A 25,280-nucleotide genomic window follows, 5' to 3' on the forward strand; every position below is an offset into this window, starting at 1 on the left:
CACATAAACAACGCTGCAAAGCGTCGTAAGAGCGTATATCTATATATACATATATAATATTATATTATAATATTATATTATACTATACAATATATTATTTATTATGTTATATTATATATAATACAGTATATACACTATATAATTTATGTGTGTGCTGCATATCTTATTGCCTGCGTAAAATATTTGGTGTATTTTAGTGTTAAAAATGCCTTCAGGAACGGAACCTTTCACTTAAACAGCGTTCCTATGGGAAAACGTGTTTCGCTTTACAACGTTTCGCTATCCAACGCCATTTTGAGTAACGCATTGTCGGATAACCGAGGATTGCCTGTATATACAAAAATATCCTAATATGCAATTTATAATGTAGTTTGAAGTCTAAGCATATTACACATAAACTGGACACATTGACCCATTTGGGGAAATGTATTTATTTTGAATGATAAAATAATTAAACTAAAAAAATGAGATTGTGATCTCAATGTATTTTAAGCTGTGGGCACAGTGTGATGGCGTAGGAGGTATATAAGGCAGACGACTGATGCTCCCCTTTGCACAGGACATTTGCTTGCACTTTGTGTAATGTCAACCCCACCCACTGGAATGTTAATGAGCCAAGAAGACAAAGAACTTTGTATTCACAGCTGCATTTATTCTGAAACCCTTCAGTGTATATCTGCTTCACCTCAAAAGCAGACAGCCTTTGGTGCAGCTAAAGGGTGTGAGCCGTTCGCTGCCATTCGCTGATGTTAAAGGTTCTCTATTTCAATCTGAAACTCGCCAGCCCTTTATCCCCTGTACCCAATTTTCCAACTCTATCTGTTCATGAAATATCTGTGAATTTTAATGTACCCATGTATTGTTATAACTCTGTGACCAGGACATACTTGAAAACGAGAGGGTAACTCACAATGTATTACTTCCTGGTAAAACATTTTTATAAATAAAATATACTCATTTGTTTGTAATTTTATTTGCACACAGTTCCACTTTTCTTTTTTTTTTTTTTATAGATAAAGGTAGCTCTTTCTAGATTGCAGTCTAAAGAGCTTTTCCACAATAATTTATAAGTTAAGAATTATTTAACCGCTTCAGTGCCAGAGTGGACTGCAATGCATGTCTAACCATCACACCGCAGGCCTCTGCAGCACTGAGGAGTTAAATAAACCACATGACCACTACTTTTTAAAGTAATGATTCAAAACAGAATAATGGTACAACAGATCAACAATTACAAACATGTTTGAAGTGGGGTGATACTGAGGACTTGAATCTCATGGATTTTAAGAGTATACAATTTCAGCCGTGTGAGGCCCATTAAGAGAATACAGAACACTTACTGTAGCTTATTTTAACTTTCTTTAAACTGTGATACAAAAAGCCACTGTATTGAGGCTGATCGTAAGTGTTTAAGGACTTAATTTATACTAACAAACACTGTATATGAATATGTGACCTATGCTCTTTTTCATTTAAAGCAGCAAAACAGGAAATCTTATATATATTTTTTAACAAATCAGTTCTGTAGTATTAGATAATACTTACTACATTTTTTATTATTATTCAACTCTTAATGCCAGTTATAATGAGTTTTAAAGCACCCTTTGATTTCTATAGCAAGTTTTATCACACCTCCAAAAACAGTGCAAGATCTTTCCAACACTTTCCTATTTGTGATAATTTGTTGCCAAATTTCCCAGCAGTTTGTGCTGTTAACTGTAACAATAAATAACGTTACTTTAGTAATATAAGGATACATTGTAGTTGCTGAGTTATACTGAGTGAAGCAGCCATTATGTTAGGCACACAATCAGGAATTTTACAGATTCGTAACAGGAGCACCAAACAATTTCCAGCTTAGTGCCACATGCTTTACATATACAAATAAGAAAAAGGAGAAAAAAAGGCGAACGTAGTATTGCTGCTTTAATATAAGGGCTTATTTGAAGTTCATTAACTTATTTCTCACTGTTTATCAATACACTGTGGCTTAATAATAGGTTACGTAAGAAACATTTGGCCATAGGGATTGTATTGTAATAAAGTAGCTTTTAACTAACGATGCAGTAAAAAAACAAACCACAGTGTAAATTCAACAACGTTCTGCTGCCTTGTAGAGATGCCAACAAATATGATGTGATATTTTTACAGAGGTAAAGCAAGAGGATAAATGCTTCATTAACCGTAGACAAAAGAGGGAAGCAGATCCCCTATGCATCCATTCATTTGTATAGGATTAGAGTATACTGTGTTAGAAAGGCCAGTGTCATTTTCTGTTGACTGCATGTTTTAAAAAGGATGAATGCCTTCTGCTGAGACAGGGCAAGCCAGGGTGTGATTTGTTTTACATGTTAAAGCAGAACAGAAAACCCTAAAAAAACCTTAAGCAAAACTTTTGACAGAGCTATTGCTCTATTACTCACTCATCTATGCATATGAACACATCCTGCATACAGCACACACTGTAATTCAAAAGTATTCACATACACAGGTTCCCCCAGAACAGTTGCAGGACTAATTTGCTGTGGAGCTGGTAATATTGATCAGTGTGAACCAGTAATTTACGTTGGTTTCCACCAAGTTCTAATCAAGAGGGAATTATCCGGTTGGATTTATGCACAGTGCACAAGTAAGAGCCTGAATCCTAGTGCCACCCAACAAATCCTGCATGCAACCATGCCTTTTATCCCTTTGGGGTTCTTTTGCGACCGTGTGATCCGGGAAAGGGATAGGAGAAATGGAGAAGGATCAACTATCAAGCCTGTAAAGTTTGAAGGTCAGGACTTTGCGGCCTTAAGAAAAGAGTATTTTGGTAAGAAGAAGCTGTTTGAAGATGACGTCTTTCCACCTGGGTGGCAATCGTTGGGTTACAAAGAGTTTGGGCAGAAAACCTCCAAGGTGAAGAACATCATCTGGAAACGACCAAAGGTTGGACAATAACAATCTATGCTACAGTATGTTTGTGTAGGTATGGATGAGAATAAGCAGTGGACACTCACAATGAAAATACCTAATATATATTGGTCAGAGCCAATATATGTCTGATGTGTTTGTACCTGTCCGGGACTGAAACACACTGGATGTGTTGATTATGACCAATACATATTAAGTCATTGCATTATGACTCTGAGTACTCACTGCTCATTATTTTGATGAAGATCCTTATGGTGCCCTTGCTCTGTCCCTACCCAGAACACTCCCTGCAGGGTGTACATACAGTACTGTACAGTAAAGGAAAAAACATATTGTGACCTTTTTTTGTATGATAGAGAATAATATGTGCTGTCTACCCATATACTGGGGAAGTTTTGGAATATTCAATTTGACAGGTAGAAACCAATGCAAAAAAATAATACTATTAGATTGTTATGTTATCCCCATAGCACACAGAAGCTGTTAGAATTCTAATAACTGCTTGTCTAAAAAAACCAGCACCCATTGTGTATTCTAGAGAACAAGTTCAAATGAAACCATAAATCCAATACCTTGCATAATTTTGAAGCTGTTAGATTAGGTACCAATGCATAAACCCATTTCTAAATGTGTTGTGATTTGAAAGGTACTAAAAACCATCACCGTTTATAATTAAATTCACACTTTCACTTCTTTAATGTAGAAAATAACTTTTTGGATATTATGTTCAGCGTTTTAGCCCCTTCTCTAACAGGCTCAGATTTTCTGTAAAACCAAAAGCACAGTACTTTTTAAATGGTACTCTGCATAGTACATAAAAACAGTTTTCCATTAAACCATTTAGTGTACACTTGGGCCTCACTTTATTCCTGTCCCTCCTATATTTTGAATAATCTAATGCATTTTGAGAACCATGTTGTAAATAAATAGCATTTTTTTGTGTTCTTTTGTTGGAATCTACACCCAATATTCCTTAATGTATAATATGTATGAATTGCTGCCAATGGACATTAAAGACTAAGATAGTGGTCCTCAAGTGCCACCAACAGGTCAAGTTTTAAGGATATCCCAGCTTCAACACAGGTGGCTCAATCAGTAGTTCAGTTGAAGACTGCACCACCTGTGCTGAAGCTGAGATATCCTCAAAACCTGACCTGTTGGGGGATCTTGAGGACTGGAGTTGAGCGCCTCTGGAATAAGATATGCATGCTTAGGATGACAGCCTAATATAGGAAATTACATATTCATGTCTGCTTAATTGCATACAAATTATGATTATTTTCTCTGGCAACGCTAAATAAATTGGTTTACACTTTTGTAAGCTTTACATCACAGCACCTAAAGTGTTGCCTATGAAGTTTAATTATTCTCAATTGCTCCTGTCATATAATTTGCACCCCAAATCGGGATACTGTGCATTTGCACAGTGTTCACACTGTATGCTGTTTGAGACTGTAACAATATATTTCCTGTTTTGCCACTCTGAGTAATGTCCATTAGATATCAGCAAATATTTGCAACATGTCTTTGTTCATCTCTAATCCCAACAGTTGATCACAACTGACCAATTTCATTAGGTGATGAAAGGTCGCTTAGTTAACACTTAAACTAACTTTATATGTTAATTATAAACTACTGTATAATGTATATGTAGAATGTCCCATACTCTGCAATAATTTCACCACATTAGTACAGACTTTCCTGAATATTATATGATAATGTCCCCATGGTACATAACAAGATATCATGCCAAGTGGCCAATGACATGGTATAAATCACTATTTGTTAATTATTGATTATTTCATCAATCCTTTATGGTGCTATTTCGTTTTTGACTGCAGAGAATGGGGAGAACTAAAGTAAACTAATATCATATACATTTGTTTACTACCCTCCCTGGCCACCTAAACTAAAGTCAGACATTAAACGTAAAAATTAAACAGACGTGATTTGAATGTAAATGTACTGAATCACAAAAACATGTAGGTGACTATTCTAGTAGCCTTCATTAAAAAAAAGTGTATTAGTCGCGGTATTCAGAAAGCTCTGAATACCTGTGATAGCAAGATGACCAAAACTGGCGAGTAGCCAGCGATGTTAATGTGTAATTAAGTGGTTAACCCACCCTCCCCCACTACCCACCCGGGAGGCCTAACCACCCACCCCGGGACCTCTACAGATTGATTAGCACAGTGGTACATCATACCCATATAATATGGGCATGATAAGCCACTATAGCACTCAATGGTCAACCTAATAAAAATGTATTATCTGGATAATAGTAATTTTGCTCATTAATGTACTGTATGTGTTGGGGGGGTTGTTGGGTAGGTGGGTATTAGTGTTGTTGTGTTTTTGAATGTTTATTGTGGGTAGCAAGGATGGGTGAAGTTGGTATTTGGCTCTTGGTGGGTGTTTATACCTACTGGGTGGGTATTGGGATGTGGTTAACCCCTTCATTACCTTAGCGGTATAATCCGCAAAGGTAATGGAGTTTACTCCACCCACAACCCCCCCCCCCCCACAAGGCCTAAACAAACACCAAGGGCAAAATACCCCCTTCACCCACCCCCGCTACCCACAATAAATATGGCACTGGTAGTTAACCTCTTCATTGCCTCTGCAGTTAGCCGCTAGAGGTTCTTCTCGAGGTTCCTGTTTTACTTGTATGCTGTAGTCTACAAATAAAGTACCCTTCTAGTGACCCGGCAGTTTTCAGCTGTTCTTCCGTTATTGGCACGCATCAACTTCCTCTGTTTTCAATGCAGTGCATGGTTGCACCATCCCGTCTGGGAGAATTCTTTCCTAAGGTAATGAAGTTGCCTGTAAATGCATTTTTATTGCATCGGATTCATGTCGGGGTCACCGGTAATAATGTGTATCAGCTCCGGAGACCCCCAGCATCAATCCGAGGCAGAAAAATACATTTTTTTTCCTAAGTCCCCCTCTCACCGGCTCTCAGCAGCTGGGAGAAGCTGGGGAGACAGCCTCACACCACTTTTCCTGGCGTGAGGATTTTGGGAGAAACTCACCATTCTAGAGCTGCGATTATCCTCGATAAACTAATCGAGGCTACTAGAATTGCACGAGTTTCAAGACCTGCCGATAAGTGGCTTATCGCCGCTCACCCGGCAAGTTGTTTTGGACGGCAACAAAAAAATTCGATTAATGTCTTTATCGCCCACTTATCGAGGCTTTCTTAATAGCAGTATGCATTTTGGCCGAAAAGGCCTCGATAAGTGGTTTATCGAGGATACTAGAATAGGCTCTATAGTATTTGCTGCATTTAAATCGATAACACAAATTTAGCATCACCAAGAAAAAGGATCCATTTGTTTGTCCTATCTGTATGGTAGTTGCTGTCTTAGGCTGCGTCCATAGAAGCACCAACAGTGCTCCTCCGCGCTGACGCTGAGGCTCGCCTGCTCAATCAGGAGCGTTTGTATGGACTTACAGGCGAGCCAGCGTGCGCGATCAGGAGGCGGAGCACTGACGTCATGGGGCCAATAGCCCGTAAAGCACCGGCGCCGTGACGCTGCTTCGCTCCGATTGTGTGTTTCAGCCGACAGCGCGCTCAGATACAATTTTTGATGTCGGGTGAAAATCCCTGCCCCTCAGCACGCCTGCGGACGTTCGCAGAAGCCCCCTCTCAAGACATCCTCACTGAGGCTGACGGAGCTCATCGCTGAGCGTCCGCACGGCTCAAGCTGTCGGTCCTTCTGTAGACTCAGCCTTAGGCAGTGTTTGATGCTACAACAGGGTACCACTACTTTTCAAAATCACAATCCTACTTTGCCCTGTTTCTTTTTTTAAGGTTAAGGGACTTGTTTAAAAAAAAAACTAGCTTTAATTTCTTTTTTATTTATAACAACATTTATATTGCGCCCTTATCCAGGACACTGTAAATTAGTTAGTAAAACTTATAACTTATACAAATTGATAGGACCTACATCTTTGTAAATGGTATGTGTACAACGTTGTACCCTATGTTTAAGAGGATTGTATGCTGCTGGCTACATATATTTTCAGGTTCTAAAAAAGAAAGAAGATAGAAATGGAGTCAAACAACAATACAATAGTTATTCCATATGAACTGTGTGAGCTTTGCAAGCACAAACTCTTTCCATTTATATGGTTGGATCTTCAGATCAATGGAAACCTGCCAGAACCAGAGACAAAAGGGGCAGGCAGGGATAACAGGTCCCACTGTTGTGTTTTGTCTGTAGTGAATGCATTCCAAATAGATGAGCATATTTATAAAGTCAGTGTTGCTTTTCTAGTGAACTATGGGAGAACTCTGTTCCATTAACAAACCTATCTGCGTGGTAAAGGTGCAATTCACATATTAGATTTAAAATAAAGCTCACATAGCTTGGAGCCCAACACCAAACCGCAAAACAACAAATACCAGATAACATATAATATTTAGGCCACGATTATGTGAAAAAAAGGGGTTAGGCCGCGATTATACTTTGTGCGATGGTGCTTGCGCGTCAAGGATAACCTGCCCAATCCCTATGGCAGACCGCGATGGTGTGAGCGTATTTTGAAAAGACAAAACTTTTTGTCTTTTTATGTGACGGCCGTGTGACATGAGCAGTTCAGTTAATGAGGACGAAGGGCTCACGTAACGTCACTGCCACGCCCAGGCCACACCTCCTCATCTCCTGAAAATCGCAGACTGCACAGAGCACAGATCGCGCCAGTGGCAGGCGTACGGCACATACACACGCTCCGTCACGCGCGCGAGGAGTATAAGCTTTGCCTTACTACTTTTGTAACGTCAGAACTGACTGAGCAGAGAATGTTGCAGCATTTCTACACTTGCTGGGGTCAGGGGTGAATCATTTTTACGTTGTAGATGGGAATTGAAAAGTGCAGTTCATCCCAAAAAGTTGTAGTTGTATTTTTTATATTTTCCCAGATCTCATATTGTATATGTTCAATCAAAAGCATAATTCCCTGAAGGAGAAAGTAATCATTTTTCTATCTCCAAAAGTCTAAAAAAAACAACAACTTAGAATCATAGTAAATTATTTAATTGGTTATATTGAGAGGTACCGTACTGTAACATAAATAGATTTACACAATTGGCCCATAGAACCCCCGTTCTATACTTTCCCCACATGGTTCCATAGTCTATTACTGTTAAAGTCAAAGTAAGAACGTACCAACTTAAAGGTTACGTTCCCTCTTCTGGTTTTTTTATTGACCCTCCTATTATTTTTTTACATATCTATGGATATGAGGGGGTCTCCGCAGCTGGACCAACTGTAACTGTCCTAGTCCAGCTCTTAAGGAGTTGACATCAAATAGCTTAAGTACATGGCTGTGCTCAGCCTATGCTACCTTGTCAGGGGGCAGGCTAGGTGCTAGTAAGCAATGATGGTGGACAAGAACTTTATTAATCGAAATAGCAGCTTTATTATCCTCTAGACACAGTCTCACACAAATTATATACAGTGCATTTTATATATCCTTAGTTGAAAAGGATGTGCCATCATCTCTTAAAGTGACGTCACATCCTTTTGAACCAATGTGACCTATCACATGGTACAGCAACCAATGGGATTGTCTTCAATTCCGTTGGCTGTAATACCATGTGATATAGCCATGTGGTTTTAAGGATGTGACGTACCTCCCTTGGAGATAACATCACAGGCTTTAAAAAAAAAAAAAAAAAAAAAGAGGCGGGCACATGATACAGCGTCCAATCGGATTGGAGCTATACCATCTGACTATAAAATGTGACGTCACAGGTACCTGGCGTAAATCCATATTTAGTGCCTGTACGTCTCATTTTACCTCAAGAAGCCAACGAGAGAACATACTGTTCTGGATGTACCATGGGGCTTTGGATTAACAGATGAAGAAAGAAGATTAAAGAAGAAAATAATGACAGATGAAGAAAGAAGACGGTGGGTGATAGAAGATAAAAGAAAGAAGATTTTTTTTACCTGATGCTGGACTTCAAGGTGGATGGCGTATGATTGCGGGTTATGACGTCGCGGTACAAGAGCTTGCAGATAAAACATTTATCGGGGGGAACTGGTAACTCTGGTCCCCGACCTGGTATGCACATTCTGACACCACTTTCTCCGCATAATGCTCCTTTAAACTCATGCACAGAAATCCCAGCTTGATTGCAGGCCTGGAAAGGGGAAAACACAAAAAAATCCCTTTAATACATTGGGGTGTGGATTCCTGCCCAAATACACATGGGGCTGACTATAGGGGTTCCCTAATAATCACCCCGGCTTCTCTGCTCCCAAAGTCACTTTCCTGCAGCTATCTTTTGGGGGAAATCACAACCCTACTTGGCATTCCTATCCCACAACCCTGCAGGGGACCGTATATGGGAACATGGTTACAGAAAATACATGGTTTTACCTTACTGGACCCAAGAGCTAACCATCTTGGCCCATTACCTATGGTCTATAGAGACAACCGACCGGGCTTCAGCTTTATTAATGTAGGCCAGCTACCTCCGACCGTCACATTACCCTCATTGTTTCTACTGTCGGTGAGCAGTTTCTCCCTTGGATCTAAAAAAATATAGGGCCAGGTGCACTAAATGTGGTTATCTTAGTTAACCTATTAGCCTATATGAATATTATGTTAATCCTACCACCTATCCACAAAAGCAAATAACCCAACGTTAACCCAATGCTACTCCTTAAATAATGTACATTATGGTTATTTTGTTTCCGGTGTTTGTGATAATGATGTGCAAAGAGGCGTTCCCCCTAATATGCAGCACTTATCATCTGAGATCTGACTCCAAAAGACTGTTCTTGGTCCCAAGGTTCAGCAAACTATCCGTCCGCTCCTCCTTCTCTTACCATGCACCCCAAAACTGGAACATTCTACCGGAGACTCTCACAGCCACCACCAGTTCTTTCACAGCTAAAGCTGTCTCACATTTTAATCTGGTCTGTAAGTGTTACATACGCCTATAATATATATTATCTCTAACTGTGCATGCAATGTCTTGTATGTAATGTATAACCCTGCTCACTTATGTAACTATGTATTTGTAACCATGTATTACTTTTGTCATCTTAACTCTATGCCCAGGACATACTTGAAAACGAGAGGTAACGCTCAATGTATTACTTCCTGGTAACACATTTTATAAATAAATGACATTGCATATCCACTAAAGGCTTTTCAGGTTATCACAGGGACTTAACCTAACATTATTTATACCTAAATACCTACACTAGCATAGTTCCAACTGCTATATATATATATATATATATATATATATATATATATATATATATATATATATATATATATATATATATATATACGCCCTGAAACCTCCCTTCAAACAAGATGCCAAGAGACACATCCGCTAAAAAAGAGCACACTTGAGATACCTGGGAGATATGTTAATAGGATATTTAAAGTATATTTGAATAACTCCTATTACCATACCTCACATGTATCTCAGGTGTGCTCTTTTGGGACGTTACTACAATAACTCCCCTTCACTCCCCCCCATATTTCAGGGTCTGAACGGAACTGCCGTCCCTTTTAGGTAAGACAGGAATAAACGCCAGGTTATCTGAAGCCAACGCAAGGGAGTCGTAAATTAACCTAACGTTAACCCTACTGAGTTAAACAACAGCTGTTGTTTTTTGCATATAATTAATTTAGTGGAAACATTTACCTGTTAAATTCAGAGAAAATAACATCCGTTAACTATTTAGGTAACCTGGCATTATTTCCCCTGATTTAACGGGGCTTAGCTCACCTCCCCATAGAGTGGATGTTTCCTAGTTCCTGATTTACTGGGGGATTGACATTTTGAGCAGTAGAAGGTTTACACTTGATTACTTTTTTTCTAGAAAATAATTAAGCAGCACCAATTACTGCAAGAAACGCGGTTGAACGTACATTTACAAAGGCATTTAGCATATGTTAATTATGGGACGACTGTTAAAAATGCCAGTGCTAACACTCGATATGCCAACAGCTGACTCGTAGCATTTGGAAATAAGCCATGAAGCTGTCTAAATGCATTCTGGAAAAGTCTTTTGCTTACATATTAAATGGAACCATTGGCTTATAACAGCAAAGATTTAGTTAGTCCCTGTGGTAGCCATAGTGGCCACTGAACTGTTAATGCTTCCAAAATTCTGCTATCTGTTTTGTTATCTTGCAGTCTACAGTAGTACGTGCATAGTTACAATTTAAGTCCCAGTATCAGTGGTGAAAGTGTAATGGTACTAGGGGGAAGGAGTGCTTTAAACCTCAGAGTACCACTACATGTTTGTTGACAGACCAATGGTTCCACTTTCTATTTAAAGATAACATTTATTTGTATTTTTTTTGCTTTCTAAGCACACATACTGTACATGTTTCTACAATATCGTCAAAAAAAGCTTTTCCCCAAAGTAAAATAAATTAAGATTTTTTTAATGCCAGGTACAGTTCTATTAACTAAACCAATTCGACCCCTGCCTGTGAAGGAGGTATACAGTATATATAAAAGAGGCGTTTGGCTCATTAACTACCTCTTGTAAGCATTGTAACTTACCAAGTGCTCCTGGGTTACTCCTAAAAATAAGTACTTTTTAAAGCAGCAATCCCCCATAAAATTGTTTTTTTTTTTTCAGTGCTTGAATGAGGGGGACAAGTTGGTTTGGCTGCTGGGGTCCTGCCAATTCCTCCAAATGTATTTAAAAAAAAGCCTCAATATGGCCATGAGGGGTCACAACGAGAAAGCAGCCTGGAGTCCCTTGGCAACGGGCACCTGACAGGTTCCCCTCTCCTCATCTGTGGCAGCAGGACCACACACTGCTTTCCCTTCCTCCACCCCCTTCCCCACCGTATCACGGTATGATGTGGGGGGGAGGAGAGGAGGGGGGGGGGCTGGGCTGGGAGTATTTAAAGGAGGGAGGGAAAGCAGTCTGCTACCTGCCAAGAAGTATATATACTGTATATATATTGCATGTCTGAGTAAAATTTCATTGATGATCGGCAGATCTTCATTGCATCACTAGGGGAAATTTATTTTTCCCCTGGGTGTGCACTATTACGTTCTCTGACTTTTTATGCTTTATATTTTGGGTTAACTTATATGTTGATGCAACTCTTTTTATTTCTTATCAGCAGTCTTTTTGGTATGTGGTTTGGTATGTTTTAATCTTTTATTGTTATGTGTTGCTAATAAAATCCATTTTCTTATTTCTCACGTTAATTTTGAGTGCTTTCATTAAGACCCCCTTTTCTCTTTTTGTGTTATATATATATATATATATACTTAGTTAAGTTATGGTTGGTAAAAAAAAGTGACGAAAACCCTCCACAGCAAAGCATTTAGCAAATGGAAATATTACTGTATGCTCATTTGCATGTCTTAGACAGGTCTGCAACCCCACCTTTCACCATTATCACCCAGCACACAGAACTTCCACTTCAGCAAGGGATTCAGGGAAATGACATGCAAATGAGCACACAGTGCCACCTTTTGCTTCAAAACCATTCAACATGGTTCCCCTATAGGCTTAAGCTTGCTGCATGGTCACAGCTTTGAGCACAGCCAGGGTTAAGATGCATAGCCAGTAAACCCACCCACAGACAGACTGTTTCAACCTTAATGGGTCTCTTCAGTGTGGGGTTAGTTGTACTGGCTATGTAAAAATGAAGCAGGAATCGGTTTTACCATACTTAGTTAAGTTATGGTGGGTAAAAAAAGTGACAAAAACCCTCCACAGCAAAGCATATAGCAAATGGAAATATCACTGTATGCTCATTTGCATGTCTTAATTTTCATTTTTGCATAGCAATATATATATATTGTATTGTATGTCTTTATTTATATAGCGTCATTAATGTACATGGCGCTTCACAGTGGTAATACATGTGGTAATCAAATAAATAACAGATAGTATAAATAACAGGTCATAGGCATACGTGCTACAGGCATAAAAGTAACATTAAGGAAGAAGAGTCCCTGCCCCGAGGAGCTTACAGTCTAATTGGTAGGTAGGTAGAACGTACAGAGACAGTAGGAGGGAGTTCTGGTAAGTGCGTCTGCAGGGGGCCAGGCTTTATGTATCATATGTCCAGTATTATCCCCAGTGCTATTCATATGCTTCTTTAAGTAAGTGTGTCTTAAGGTGGGTCTTAAAGGTAGGATAGAGAGGGTGCTAGTCGGGTATTGAGGGGAAGGGCATTCCAGAGGTGTGGGGCAGTCAGTGAAAAAGGTTTAAGGCGGGAGAGGGCTTTAGATAAAAAGGGGGTAGAAAGAAGACATCCTTGAGAAGAATGCAAGAGTCGGGATGGTGCATAACATAATATATATATAGAAGAAAATGAAGGAAAGACTTTCATATCTCATATGGTTGAGGTGGGCATATCAAGGTGTGTGTTGCCTTCATCACAGTTGCTGTTGGGGATGTAAGTGCGCTTTAACCTTGCCAGATGGGGGCTCTATGGTGTGAAAAAGCCCTGTGGTGGCTGGAGGTGGTGAATCGGCAGGGCTCATTTGTGCGCGATTCCCAGGGCCCAGTCTCGCTAAATGGCTGGGCCGTGGGATGCCCAGTTTTGTGGATCTTGCGGGACATGGTTTGGGTACCATCGGCCTTTACCCGGGGGTGAGCATGCTGGCAGAGTTGGCACTTATAGAGGTACATTATCTGTTTGAATTAAAGCCATGGCCGTTGTACCTCCAGACCTTCGCTGTGTGGTTATTTATTTATATGTAAGTTTACGAGGAGGTGTGCACAGGGAGGGAGGGGGAGCTTCCTCTTAGGCTCCAAGGTCAAGCCACCATGGCATCTCTCAATGACATTGTGGCATTGTATTGGCCGTCGGACTGAGACTGACCCATGCTGAAATATTCTTGTCCGGTGGATACAAACACTGATATTTCCAGATCTGTCAGTTCCCTGGATCTCAGACTCAAGGGTCTAATATACAGTACATGATTGACCAGTTTCACTAAGCAGTGGTATTCCATATGGTACCTTACTGGAACAGACTTTATGGCTCATTCAAGTGGTTGGGCTGTGAGGTGACTTCTGGCAGCAATAGGTGTCTTATAGACAAATATTAATAAATATATTCCATTATACTATATAGTGTATGTGAATATAAACTTGCACAGCTCATACTACATCTGTACTCGCAGCTACATGTACAGAAGGCATGTAATTGCTGGGGGCTGCATGATTTTGTGTAAATTATTTTCGTTTCTGATAGAAAACTGCACAGTCCAAAGTTGTTGGTGAAAAAGCTGGGTGGCTGCAAATAAATGTTTTTTTTTAATAGTATAAATATGAAACAACATGAAACATTGGTAGATGCAAAAGTGAATATTTAATGTCAAAGCTTCCATTTCTGTTTGTTGTATGCCCTATGTGAAAGTACAAGATCAGTGGATTGAAAATAGTCAAACCATGTCACCAACTGTTTCCTCTTACATATAGAAGGAAGTGGCCCTTGCTTCTGCTGTTCTAGAGATATTTACTTCAGTAGTAAAAATATGTAAGTTACAAAAATAAGAGCCAAGCAGTGCAGTGCAATTCCATAAGTTCCTTCCAGCTCTGAAAGTTGCTTTGGAACCCTTTCCCTTGAATGGCCTGTAGTGTGCCTTGTGGCACCGGACTGTTTCTTATGGAATAACACCACTTAGTAAATATGTGCAATAATGTGTGATGAGCACAAAGTTAAAATCTTCTTTCTGTGATGCTTTTGGGAAGTGCCTTAACATCCACCGCTTTGGAGAAATGAATGAATCTGAGACCAGGGCCATATTTAGTAAGAAGTCAGGTGCTATAAGTGTCCCTCCAGTGCTGAAAGATACCTTACTGCCCATTGAGTTTAAGACTGCTTTGTGAATATGGGCCTAAACAAGTTATGGGTCAAAGTGTTCTGGCCGGAAAGTTCGGTTTACCAAAATCAACACCAGGTTTGTCAAATAAATTATCCTATTGCTTTCAGTGAGAATTATTTTCCTTGCTAAATCTAAACTTTCTTTTCACCACATTTGTAGCTCAAAGACTTTGAAAACAAAGCCCATAGTTTGCTCCCATCTATGACATATTCTGCTAGTCTGTCTTTTCTGACTTCGGGCTAAATATTCTTCTCCTGCATAGACTTGCACTAAACCAAATACTGTATACACTGATTTAATTGCCTTTTATTGGACAGATGTCACTAGTAATGCATAATATATCGAGTACTGAAAATTCTCTTCATGTATACTGCTCTCATGATTATACCAGTAGCAGAGTATTATCATTGGCCGTATTACAGTATCTTTTTACCAATTGTGTACACGCAATGGAAGTTTTTGTGTATGGAACAGCACCTTATCTTTCTCAACATTTACAGATTTCTTAGAGCAGGGGTGGCACAATGAGTGGCTGTCTTTGACTGAGCCACTGATTGAACCACCTGTGCTGAAGCAGGGATATCCATAAAAGCTGGCCTGTGGTGGCCCTTGTGGACTGAGTTTGAGACCCATGTCTTAGACAGAAGAACCATTTCTGCATCCATTAATTGGGTGTCAATTAGCCCTCGTTCAATAAAGAACACGTGGGTTGTGCAATCTTGTAGTTGGTCCCTGTTATCTCAAAATCATCAAAATACTCTTCTGACAAAAATTGGCATTAGCTTTGGTAACTGCAATAAAATAAGGAAGCTTTTTCTATCTGCTGTATTTGTGCAATTCTCTTTCTCCGAAATGCAAACCACAATGTTTTATGCAATAATGTAACTGAATCACTTGATACAGTCAGACTCATGATTGATAATTATAACACAAATCCCCCCCCCCCCCTCCCATCTAATGTCATTTTGGAAATTGTCACCATTTGAAAAATAAAATAAAAAATGGGGGGGGGGAGGGGGTGGAGATTTATACGCAATTTTTCGGTGCATTTTACAAATGACCGTACATTGACATTTTTAAAAAGACATTTAAATATAGGCTTCATTATAAGTGTATACACCAGCTCATTTTAAAGTCAGAATTCAGATATGCAACAAGCCAGTGGGATAGCTGGTATCGTCCCATCATGTACATGCTCACTGCATACAGTAAATACGTTTCATATTTTCTTTTTCTTTTACAGGAAATATGTGAGAATCCTCAGTTTATCATTGGAGGAGCAAACAGAACTGACATCTGTCAAGGAGATTTAGGTGAGAAGTTCCTTCATTTAAAGCAGTTACCCCACTTTAAAATGATTTTTTTTTTGCCTTACCTAAACCAGGGGTTTCCTCAGAGATGGTCCATGGTCACCCAACCTCCGGAGACACGCTGGTTCTTGGTAAAAAGGGATATAGTTTTTTTTCGTTTCTGAACACAAATGACAAATATGGCCACCAAGAATATCAATAGAAAACCGCGTGTGACATCCCAGCTTTCTTTTGACTTCCACCAGAGCGAGCCCTGATCTCGCAGGTCATGTTGTATCTACTGGATTTGTATTCTTGCTCAGAGGACAAAACCACGAGTTGCTCAGGAACTGGGTGGTCCCTGCAGGAAGAGGGCCACAGATCAGCTCTAGTAAGTAATAAAAGGAAACAGCAAGCAGTACGGACATCTGCTTTAATAAACAAATATTTTGTTAAAATCACATTAACATATCACCACCATAGATCAAAAGACACAATATCTGACTAAATGATACATATACTGTATATGTGTAGGACTTTCACATTTGTTAGAAGAGTATATGTCCATTTTTACTACGTGGTACTATTTCATTGGAAGCCTTCTATATCACTGCAAGAGACCAGTTCAAGTGGATAGACCATAAAGGGCCAGATTCATCAGAATATATATTGCTTCCTAATTAACTGCCTTGACCCTTTCTGGGGGCCTGTAAACCATGTCTACTGGGCCCAATGTTGAATGAATAGGGTATTAAATGGGTGATAATAGGCATTATTAATGACCTTTAGGGAATCTTAGTGAAGGTGTCTCCTGGCGCCCCTTAGTAACACTGGCTCGGAATGAATGGTTGTAGCTAAAATATATGATATCTTGTTCCCATGGAAACTTATCTACACTTTAGGAGGGAGCTATTCTTGAAGTGATGTCTCTAGATGGCTGTACCCTACATGGCACCATACATCCACAGACTGCTTGTATAGATGTAGTGCCAATTATTCAAAGTGTGATCGCGTTAACAGGCCGACCACCCCCCTGATATTGCTTTTATTTAACACAAGTTTTAATTTGTAGGGTTTATCACAAACAAATCTCGCGGTTACAGATGGCGTGCGTTAACGGTAATGAGCTTTGCATAACAGGCGCTATGTCTGCATGCAACCTGTTTTATATTTATTACACTGTACCATTTGTAAGACCACAAAATCTGTTTTCGCAGAGACGGATCCGGCAAAAGATAAAGTCGTACTTAGACCATATTTTTTGTTTTATTACGAAAATGACCATTCCATTTTAATCCCAATCACACAATTTATTACAATCATTTTTGTTTTACTGTTTTCTGAGAAATACTAAAGTAGGCTATTGTTTTGGGGGACTTAAAAATAGCCACTGTGTTGCACCTTTTTCAAATGACTAATACGGTGAAAAAAGTTGCTGTAAATGCACTTTCGGACGGTATGTATGTATGTATGGAGAGACAGAGAGAGACAGAGAGAGACAGAGAGTCTTTAAGGATCCTTAGAGATCCAATATACCGACACAGCACGAGATAATCACATATAAGTGGTTTATTGGATCCAAAAAGCACACGTATGCCTGACGTTTCAGTCTCCTGGGGCAGGGGTGCGCAACCTTCTTGAGCTGCGGCCCCCTTCCCGGGAGCCGCAGCGTTCGCGCCCCCACTCTCCCAATGGCTTGGCGTTAAATGATGTTGCGGGTCATGTGACGTCATGTCACCCCATCGCGTCATTTGACGTGCGTTGCCATGGTGACGCGTGACGTCACATTACCCTGTGGCATCATTTGATGCTGCGTTGCCATGGTGACATGTCGCCGAAGACCCAGCTGGCAAGTGAGTTACAGAGGCCTCACGCCTCCCCTGGCATTTAATTTAAATGCTGTGGGGAAGAGCACGGGGCCACTGTAACCACCGCACCCCCCCTAAAAATTCTCCCCCCCCCTAGGGGGCGCGCTCTCCAGTTTGCGTACTGCTGCCCTGGGGGACCTTCTTCAGGGGGACATGCCTGCTCGGAGCCACACATTTAAAAACCCAAAAGGAAGTAGGAATTCATATATATTATATATATTTAAAGAAGAAGAAAGTGCCCGATCCTAGTGTGATATCAAATTGTAAAAAATTTAATATTTAGGACTTTTTTACGATTAAAAAATCACAATAGAGCCGTGAATAAAAAGCATGGTATGAGTAAACTCATGCGCCGACATGTGACACCGGAACGCCGCTCTGCCAGATCCGTCGTGGGATGTTTTTCTCCAAAACTCCACTGACTGTGTCGCCGCTTGTATCGTCCTCCGGCAACCGGCATACGCAGAGAGTAGTTCTTATTCCTTAGGCTCCCATCAGCCGAACAGACAGCAGCAGCCTTTGTTCTCTGGTTTTGAGATGCACACGCGTACAGCTACGGTGGCTCACTAACAACACGTGACCCCACGTGTTTCTTCAGTCTCAGCTGATTTCATCAGGGGAGCCGGAAATCCGCTGAGACGGAAGAAACACGTAGGGTCACGTGTTGTTAGTGAGCTACGGTATATATATTTTTTTAACTTCACTACTAATATGAAGTGTATTTATCCTATCAAAGAAGAGGGGTGCAAAGACCCTTCTTTTGAAAAAAAGACTCAATTTTTCCATCTGCTATTTGGGGCAGATGCACCTATCGATGTGGGGTACATTTTCATACCAGGAAGCCTATATTAACACAACTATTCACCCCTTGGCTTCCAATTTGGCTTACATGTAAAATGTAAATAATTACTTTGGTATGAAGGAGATAAAAGTTAATTCTAGGGGGAAAATGTTATGCGTTTTCACTGTTCTGCAACTACAGACTATCTACTTGTTTGTTTAGTGTTACAAATTGGGTTAGCTTATACAGACAAAGGCAAAAGAGTCAGGCACTTTCCCATCAAAACATAATGCATTAGCTATTGTATTATACAGACACCAGTCAGCATGAGACCTCTATCCCTGGTTCTACATATTTTTCTTTCTCACGCATTTGTAAACCTGAGATTATGGGATCGTGTACAGGCTTCTCTTCTTCCCCCAGCTGCAAATACTCCTCCCATTATGGTCTCTATTGCATAACAGGATATCTGAAGCTGCCTAACTCCCCCTCCCTCGCTCTTCTCCAGTACTGTGCCAATAGTGAGACTCTTTTTGGTCTTGGAGACTTCACCTGTTCTGTATCTTGATAAAGGTCCCAACGGGGACTGAAACGTCAATCACTTTAATAAACATGAATTTATGAACATCTCAAATGTGCTGGATCTCCTCTTTGATATTGTATTTATCCTCACATTCATGACACCTTGGTCTTAATTTAATAGGAGTGCCTTATTACACTGACATATATATATATACACACTCATGAAAAAGGGTATTTTGTTAAACCCATTGGCCTAAGCATTTGTAAGCCTGCGTGCCACATGAAGGCATACCCGTTAATGCAGTTACCTAATATATATATATATATATATATATATATATATATAAATATATATATATATATATACAGATAAGGCAGTTGGCACTCCAATAGGTGCTGGTAAGCCACAGGTGCACGTCCCATATAGAGAATGTAGTTATACGTTACCGTTCCAAGGATTGGTAAACAAGAGACAGCACTCAATGTTGAAAATCAAAGTGTATTAGTGAAAGCAAAAATACATCCAGAAACCCAACGTTTCGGTCCTACAGAATGGGACCTTCCTCAGGGGGATACAAATATATATATATAAACACAGAAAAAACAGGCGCACTCATAGCGTAAAAGGTATAACAATATATTTATGGAGTCAAGGATTTAAAAATGCACACTCATAAACATAGCTTAATAAAAAGCATTTTTGAGTAAAACTCAGCCAGCCAGACGCAGGAACCCGGTAGCAGATGACTTTGGTATAGTGTCCGGTGTAGGTACACTGCAGCAGCCTCTATGGACACCTCCGGAGCCCGGGGAACACGAGGGACGCCGCCTTCCTCTCAATCTTGCGTGACACAGTGAGTACTCAGCTCCAGATACCGCGAGAACTCAGTGACGTCAGTGAATTCGACTGGAAAAAGTCGACCGGAGGTGTCCATAGAGGCTGCTGCAGTGTACCTACACCAGACACTATACCAAAGTCATCTGCTACCGGGTTCCTGCGTCTGGCTGGCTGAGTTTTACTCAAAAATGCTTTTTATTAAGCTATGTTTGTGAGTGTGCATTTTTAAATCCTTGACTCCATAAATATATTGTTATACCTTTTACGCTATGAGTGCGCCTGTTTTTTCTGTTTTTATAGATATCTTCAAGGAAGTGGTGTTCCCTTCAATCGGGCTGCAGAGACTCTTTTGGATAGCAATTGGAGCATTTTTTAGGATTTGTATATTTTTTATTATATATTTTTTATTATATATTTTTTCTGGACTTTTCATCTGTTATTTTTATATGTTTGTGTATTGTTTATACTATGTTTCTCCACCTTGTATAGTATAGGGTTTTTTTCATCATTTATATTCATTTAGTGGTTTAGGTTGGCGCCATTTTTTCTTTTTGTTGTGATATATATATATACGATATATGTAATAGTTGTCCCATGGACAGATGAAAAAGGTGTAAAAGCCCTGAAGGGGGCATGAGCTTATGTGAGTAGTGCAATTAAAATCTGGCTAAAGCTAGCATCATACTTACCTTTACTATAGAGGTAAGCTGGGTGCCCAAATCCCTGGTGTGAATATAATAAAACTTACACATATATATCTCTCTCTGTCAGCCTTACACATTCACCCACCATTCAATGGAGGGTGATGTCCAGACTGACACTGGGGGGTGTATTATACCTGCACTAATTGGAAAATTGGTAGGGGCTCAGTAACTGTTATGTAAAGCAGATGAACCAATAAACCTATCCTTATGATGTTTCAGAGATACTATATGAATGTGTAAGGCTGACAGAGAGATATATATGTATATATATGTGTGTAAGTTTTATTATAGGTGGTGGGGCTGGGGACGGGACTAGAGCGGGTTGGGGGCGGGACTAGGGCAGGTTGGGGGCGGGACTAGGGCGTGGTTGGGGGGCGGGACTAGGTGGCAAGTACATTTTTTGGTTCGGCGAGTAGATGTTTGGGTGATTTGTCGACCACTGTCTATGGGAATAGCACCGTTTGAAAAATATGGACCATAATCATTTATTTTGTATTGAGACATTAGTAAGATGTGCATTAGTAAGACCACACTTGGAATATGAAGTACAATTTTAGGCACCACTCCGTAGAAAATACACTATGGAACCAGAGAGAGTGAAGAGGAGCCACCAAATTAATGAAGGGGATGGATAATCTAAGGCTGCGTTTACAGTGCCGGCAACGGCGATAGCGGCGCAATGTCGCGGAAAAACAAATGTATTGCCGCCGTCACGTGCGCTTATAGCAGAAGCGACGCGATGGGCGCGATGGCTTGGTCGCAATCGCCGGAAGTCAACTCAATTTGATTTTTCCAGCAACTGTCGCCGGCGCCGTCATTATAAGCGCAGCCTAACTTATGAGGAGAGGATAGCTAAATTAGATTTGTTTACATTAGAATAGAGGCGTCTAAGAGGGGATATGATAACTATATACAAATATATTCAGGCGCAGTACAAGGAGCTTTCAAAAGAACTATTCATGCCAAGGGCAGAACAAAGGACTCGGGGTCACCCCTTAAGGTTGGAGGAAAGGAGATTTCACCAGGAACAAAGGGAAATGGTTATTTACAGTAAGGGCAGTTAAAATGTTGAATTAATTACCCATGAAGACTGTGATGGCAGATACAATAGATATGTTTAAAAAAATGTTGGACATCTTTGTAGAAAAGAAAGGTATACCTGTTGATCCAGGGAGTAATCTGATTGCCAATATTTGAATCAGAAAGGAATGTATTTTTCCCCTTATGAGATATCATTAGATGATATTTACTGGAGTTTTTTGTTCGCCTTCCTCTGGATCAATATACTGTAAGTATAGCTCAACCCCGCTATAGCACGATCCACTACAACGCGAGCTGAGCATGGCTCCCGATTTAGAATATCTCAAAAAAAAAAAAATTCCCCCAAAAATTTTATTGCGAACGAACGGACACACACTTACTTGAATATTCTATGAGGCCACCAGGTCCATGTTGGAGGAGAGTTGTGCTCCATTCATTTAAACAGTACCTAGTTCTGACTCAGCAGGAGAAGACATCTGCTGAGCATACCAACTACTGTAGGTGTCAGGGTTTATTCTAAATGTAAGGATATCTCGAACTGGACATCTCACAAGCGGTTTGTTTAGAAGAACCGCCTGCAAATCCGCCGCCCCTAGGCACTCCCCCTCCTTCCTTAACGCCTTTGGTCCCTGATTTTCTCTGCACTGAATGCCATCCTCAGACTCTGCGCGCAGCAGCGCTCCAGTTACAATGAGGCGGTGATGGGCATAGCGCTGCTAGTTCACGCATTACGGTAAATCCGAGGACCAGCGCCCAGAGCCGCAGCAGAGCATCCCCCGCACTGGCCCAGAGACATGGAGCGGCCGGAGAGAGCCTCCAGCTCCCCCAGAGACGGGTGCGGCCGGAGACCTCTGGGGAGGCCGAGCACATGAAAGAGAAGGAAGGAGGGAAGGAGCCGGCGGCAGCGGAGGGGGGAGGTGGAGCGGGGATGACGGCAAAGACATGAGAGCCGTGCTGCTCTCCGCCTTCGGGGGGGCTAAACAAGCTGAGGGTCGCCCAGAAAGGGCTGCCCCGAGCCCCAGGAGGGGGAGCAGAAGATTCGGGTGAAAGCCTGGGAAAGTGTTAGTGCGCACGTTCCTCACATGCGCTCTCCAGCGTGCCGAGTCTGATACTTTTACTGATCGCGGCGGCCATTTTGTTTTTTTGTTACCGCGATCCCGGTTATAATGCGGTCTCATTCTGTGGCCCCCGAGCACCGCGTTATAACGGGGTTCAGCTGTGCAAATATAGGATAAAGTATCTGTCGTCTAAATTTAGCATAGGTTGAACTTGATGGGCTACTATGTAACTACGTAACTATGTAACATGAAGATTAATATTGAAAAATGCTGTACAAATCTGTACGCTCTCTCTTTTCACTGCTTATTCTTTTTCTTGACTTTCCAGGGGACTGCTGGTTCTTGGCTGCCATCGCTTGTCTCACTCTCAATGAAAAACTACTTTTCCGTGTCATACCTCCAGAGCAGAACTTTGTTGACAACTATGCTGGGATATTTCACTTTCAGGTGTGCTCGCTTGTTGGGATATTTATTATGTATTATTATAGAGAACAAATAATACTTTGCTATAGTAATGCAGTGTGGTAGGTTGTTTTTTTTTCATGCCCAATGTCTCTGCTCGATAGAGCTTACTCTTTAATGGTTGTTGCTTAAGAAGCGGGAGATAGTGACCTGCCTAAAGTCTAAAGAAGCTGACACTGGTTTCAAGCCACTTGAAGCAGTGATGCGGACATAGAGGAGGAGTACTCTGTCCTGTAAATGGATGGATGGATGGAAGAGTTTGCAATCAGGAGGCAAACACAGCAAAGGGACCGATTTTTTTTTAGATAGATATAAGTAAACTATAAATGGAAGAGAGTAGCAATCTAAGAGAGTGTAAGGGGGGTGGGGATGTCAAAGTCTCCCAGCTGAAAAACTGTGGCAAAACTATACAGTATCACCAGATTTATTAAAGACCGGTCCCATAGAATACCATTAAATTATTTGCTTTGAGTAATGAGGTGAATTTTTGGGTTCAGTTGTACAGCCGTAAGACTTTGATACTTAACCCTCATGCCCTTTATAGTAAGTAGTAAAAAAATGAAAAAAAGAAGTCCTGTATTTTTTATATTCCTTTACCGGAAAGTTTTTTTTAGCCATTAGGGCCTATCTATTAAACTGTGAGCTATGAAATGCAAAAGCGCATTTTGATGTGACAATGATCAGGCTTTTCAATATATTCACTGAAGGGAAGTAAGTCAATTATAATAATATCATCTTCTTAAATAGCCTTTGAATACCTAATTTCAAAAGTTCAGTATATTTGCGTGCTCAATTTACATATTGCATACCATTGCATAGCCAGAGCCAAGTTGTGTATAAAAATACAATTTTCACATGGTTTAGACTTGCGAGAGCTGTTTAATGAATACGGTGAGATGCAATTCCATGTGATCATGACTGTTTTCGTGCAGAAATGTTTTTATTGCAGTTTAATAAGTGGGCCCCATTAAATCTAGAAATGTATCACTGTCATGCACTCAGGCGTGACGCTGGGTAAATACAATACCAAGTGGTGTGAGTGACTGTGCGTGGGAACAACCAAACAGAGAATGAAGGGGGACCACCATGAAAGTCGGGGCTCAGGGGCAGTAAGCTTACCCCTGTCAGCTCTTCTGTCTTGGGTCCTGCTTCTCCTTGGTTTCCGTTCCCGCGGCGTGCATCCGGCAGAAGAAGCAGAAAGTAGGAGAAAGGATCCGGTGCCACAGCAGACAGCAAGGTTTGAATCCAACTCCTCTACGCGTTTCACGCTGTGATAGTACTTCGTCTCCCAGACGAAGCGCTATCACAGCGTGAAACGCGTAGAGGACGAGGCTGTGTTGTAGCCTGTTGTTTTTAGTGTGTGTTCCTTCAATAAAGCCTTTTTTGTACCTTACCGGAGTTGGACTCAAAACTTGCTGTCTGTTGTGGCACCGGATGCTTTCTTCTACTTTCCCCACTAAATCTAACCTTTAATGAGAGGGTCTGCTCAACTTGTTTGTTGGTCTCATGTCCATCACTCACCATTATTAACTGTTGTATTGAATGTACTCCTGTTTGTTTCTTGCAGTTCTGGCGTTACGGAGACTGGGTGGATGTGATCATTGATGACTACTTACCAACCTTTAACAATCAACTGGTGTTCACCAAGTCTTCCCAGCTTAATGAGTTCTGGAGTGCACTGCTGGAAAAGGCCTATGCCAAGTAAGAAAGATTCTTTCAGACTGATATTCTTGGGTGGGTCCAATATATGGCCGAGCTCATACACTCCGCTTGCTTGCGAGAGTGCCAGCTCTTGCTGCTGTAGCACAAGTGATCTGTGCTCATAGTGTTGGAGACAATGGGGGGTGCGGGGGGGGCAATGACATCATGGAGCTGGTTCACCGTGATTGGCTGAACCGCTCACATGACGCAGCCGCCACTTGAAAAGACACATTTTTTTTTGTTTTCAAAACG

The 25,280-nt window shown here is 40.8% G+C and overlaps 1 protein-coding gene across 11 annotated transcripts in view; it reads left to right on the forward strand.

Annotated features, from left to right (window-relative positions):
* CAPN3 (calpain 3) overlaps window positions 1–25,280 on the forward strand; it is a 111,858-nt gene that overhangs the window by 12,803 nt on the left and 73,775 nt on the right. For 6 of the 11 annotated variants that reach the window (XM_075614149.1, XM_075614145.1, XM_075614147.1 and 3 more), the window contains exons 3-5: window positions 16,008–16,077; window positions 23,194–23,312; window positions 24,895–25,028. In XM_075614149.1, coding sequence (XP_075470264.1) covers window positions 16,008–16,077; window positions 23,194–23,312; window positions 24,895–25,028 — 323 coding nt within the window. Of the gene's footprint in view, window positions 1–2,429; window positions 2,929–5,669; window positions 5,724–16,007; window positions 16,078–23,193; window positions 23,313–24,894; window positions 25,029–25,280 lie in introns of those variants that run through there. The other 5 variants (XM_075614148.1, XM_075614156.1, XM_075614152.1 and 2 more) reach the window with 3 other exon arrangements.

Source organism: Ascaphus truei, chromosome 9, assembly GCF_040206685.1.
Source record: "Ascaphus truei isolate aAscTru1 chromosome 9, aAscTru1.hap1, whole genome shotgun sequence".
In the NCBI taxonomy this organism is placed as follows: Eukaryota; Metazoa; Chordata; class Amphibia; order Anura; family Ascaphidae; genus Ascaphus; species Ascaphus truei.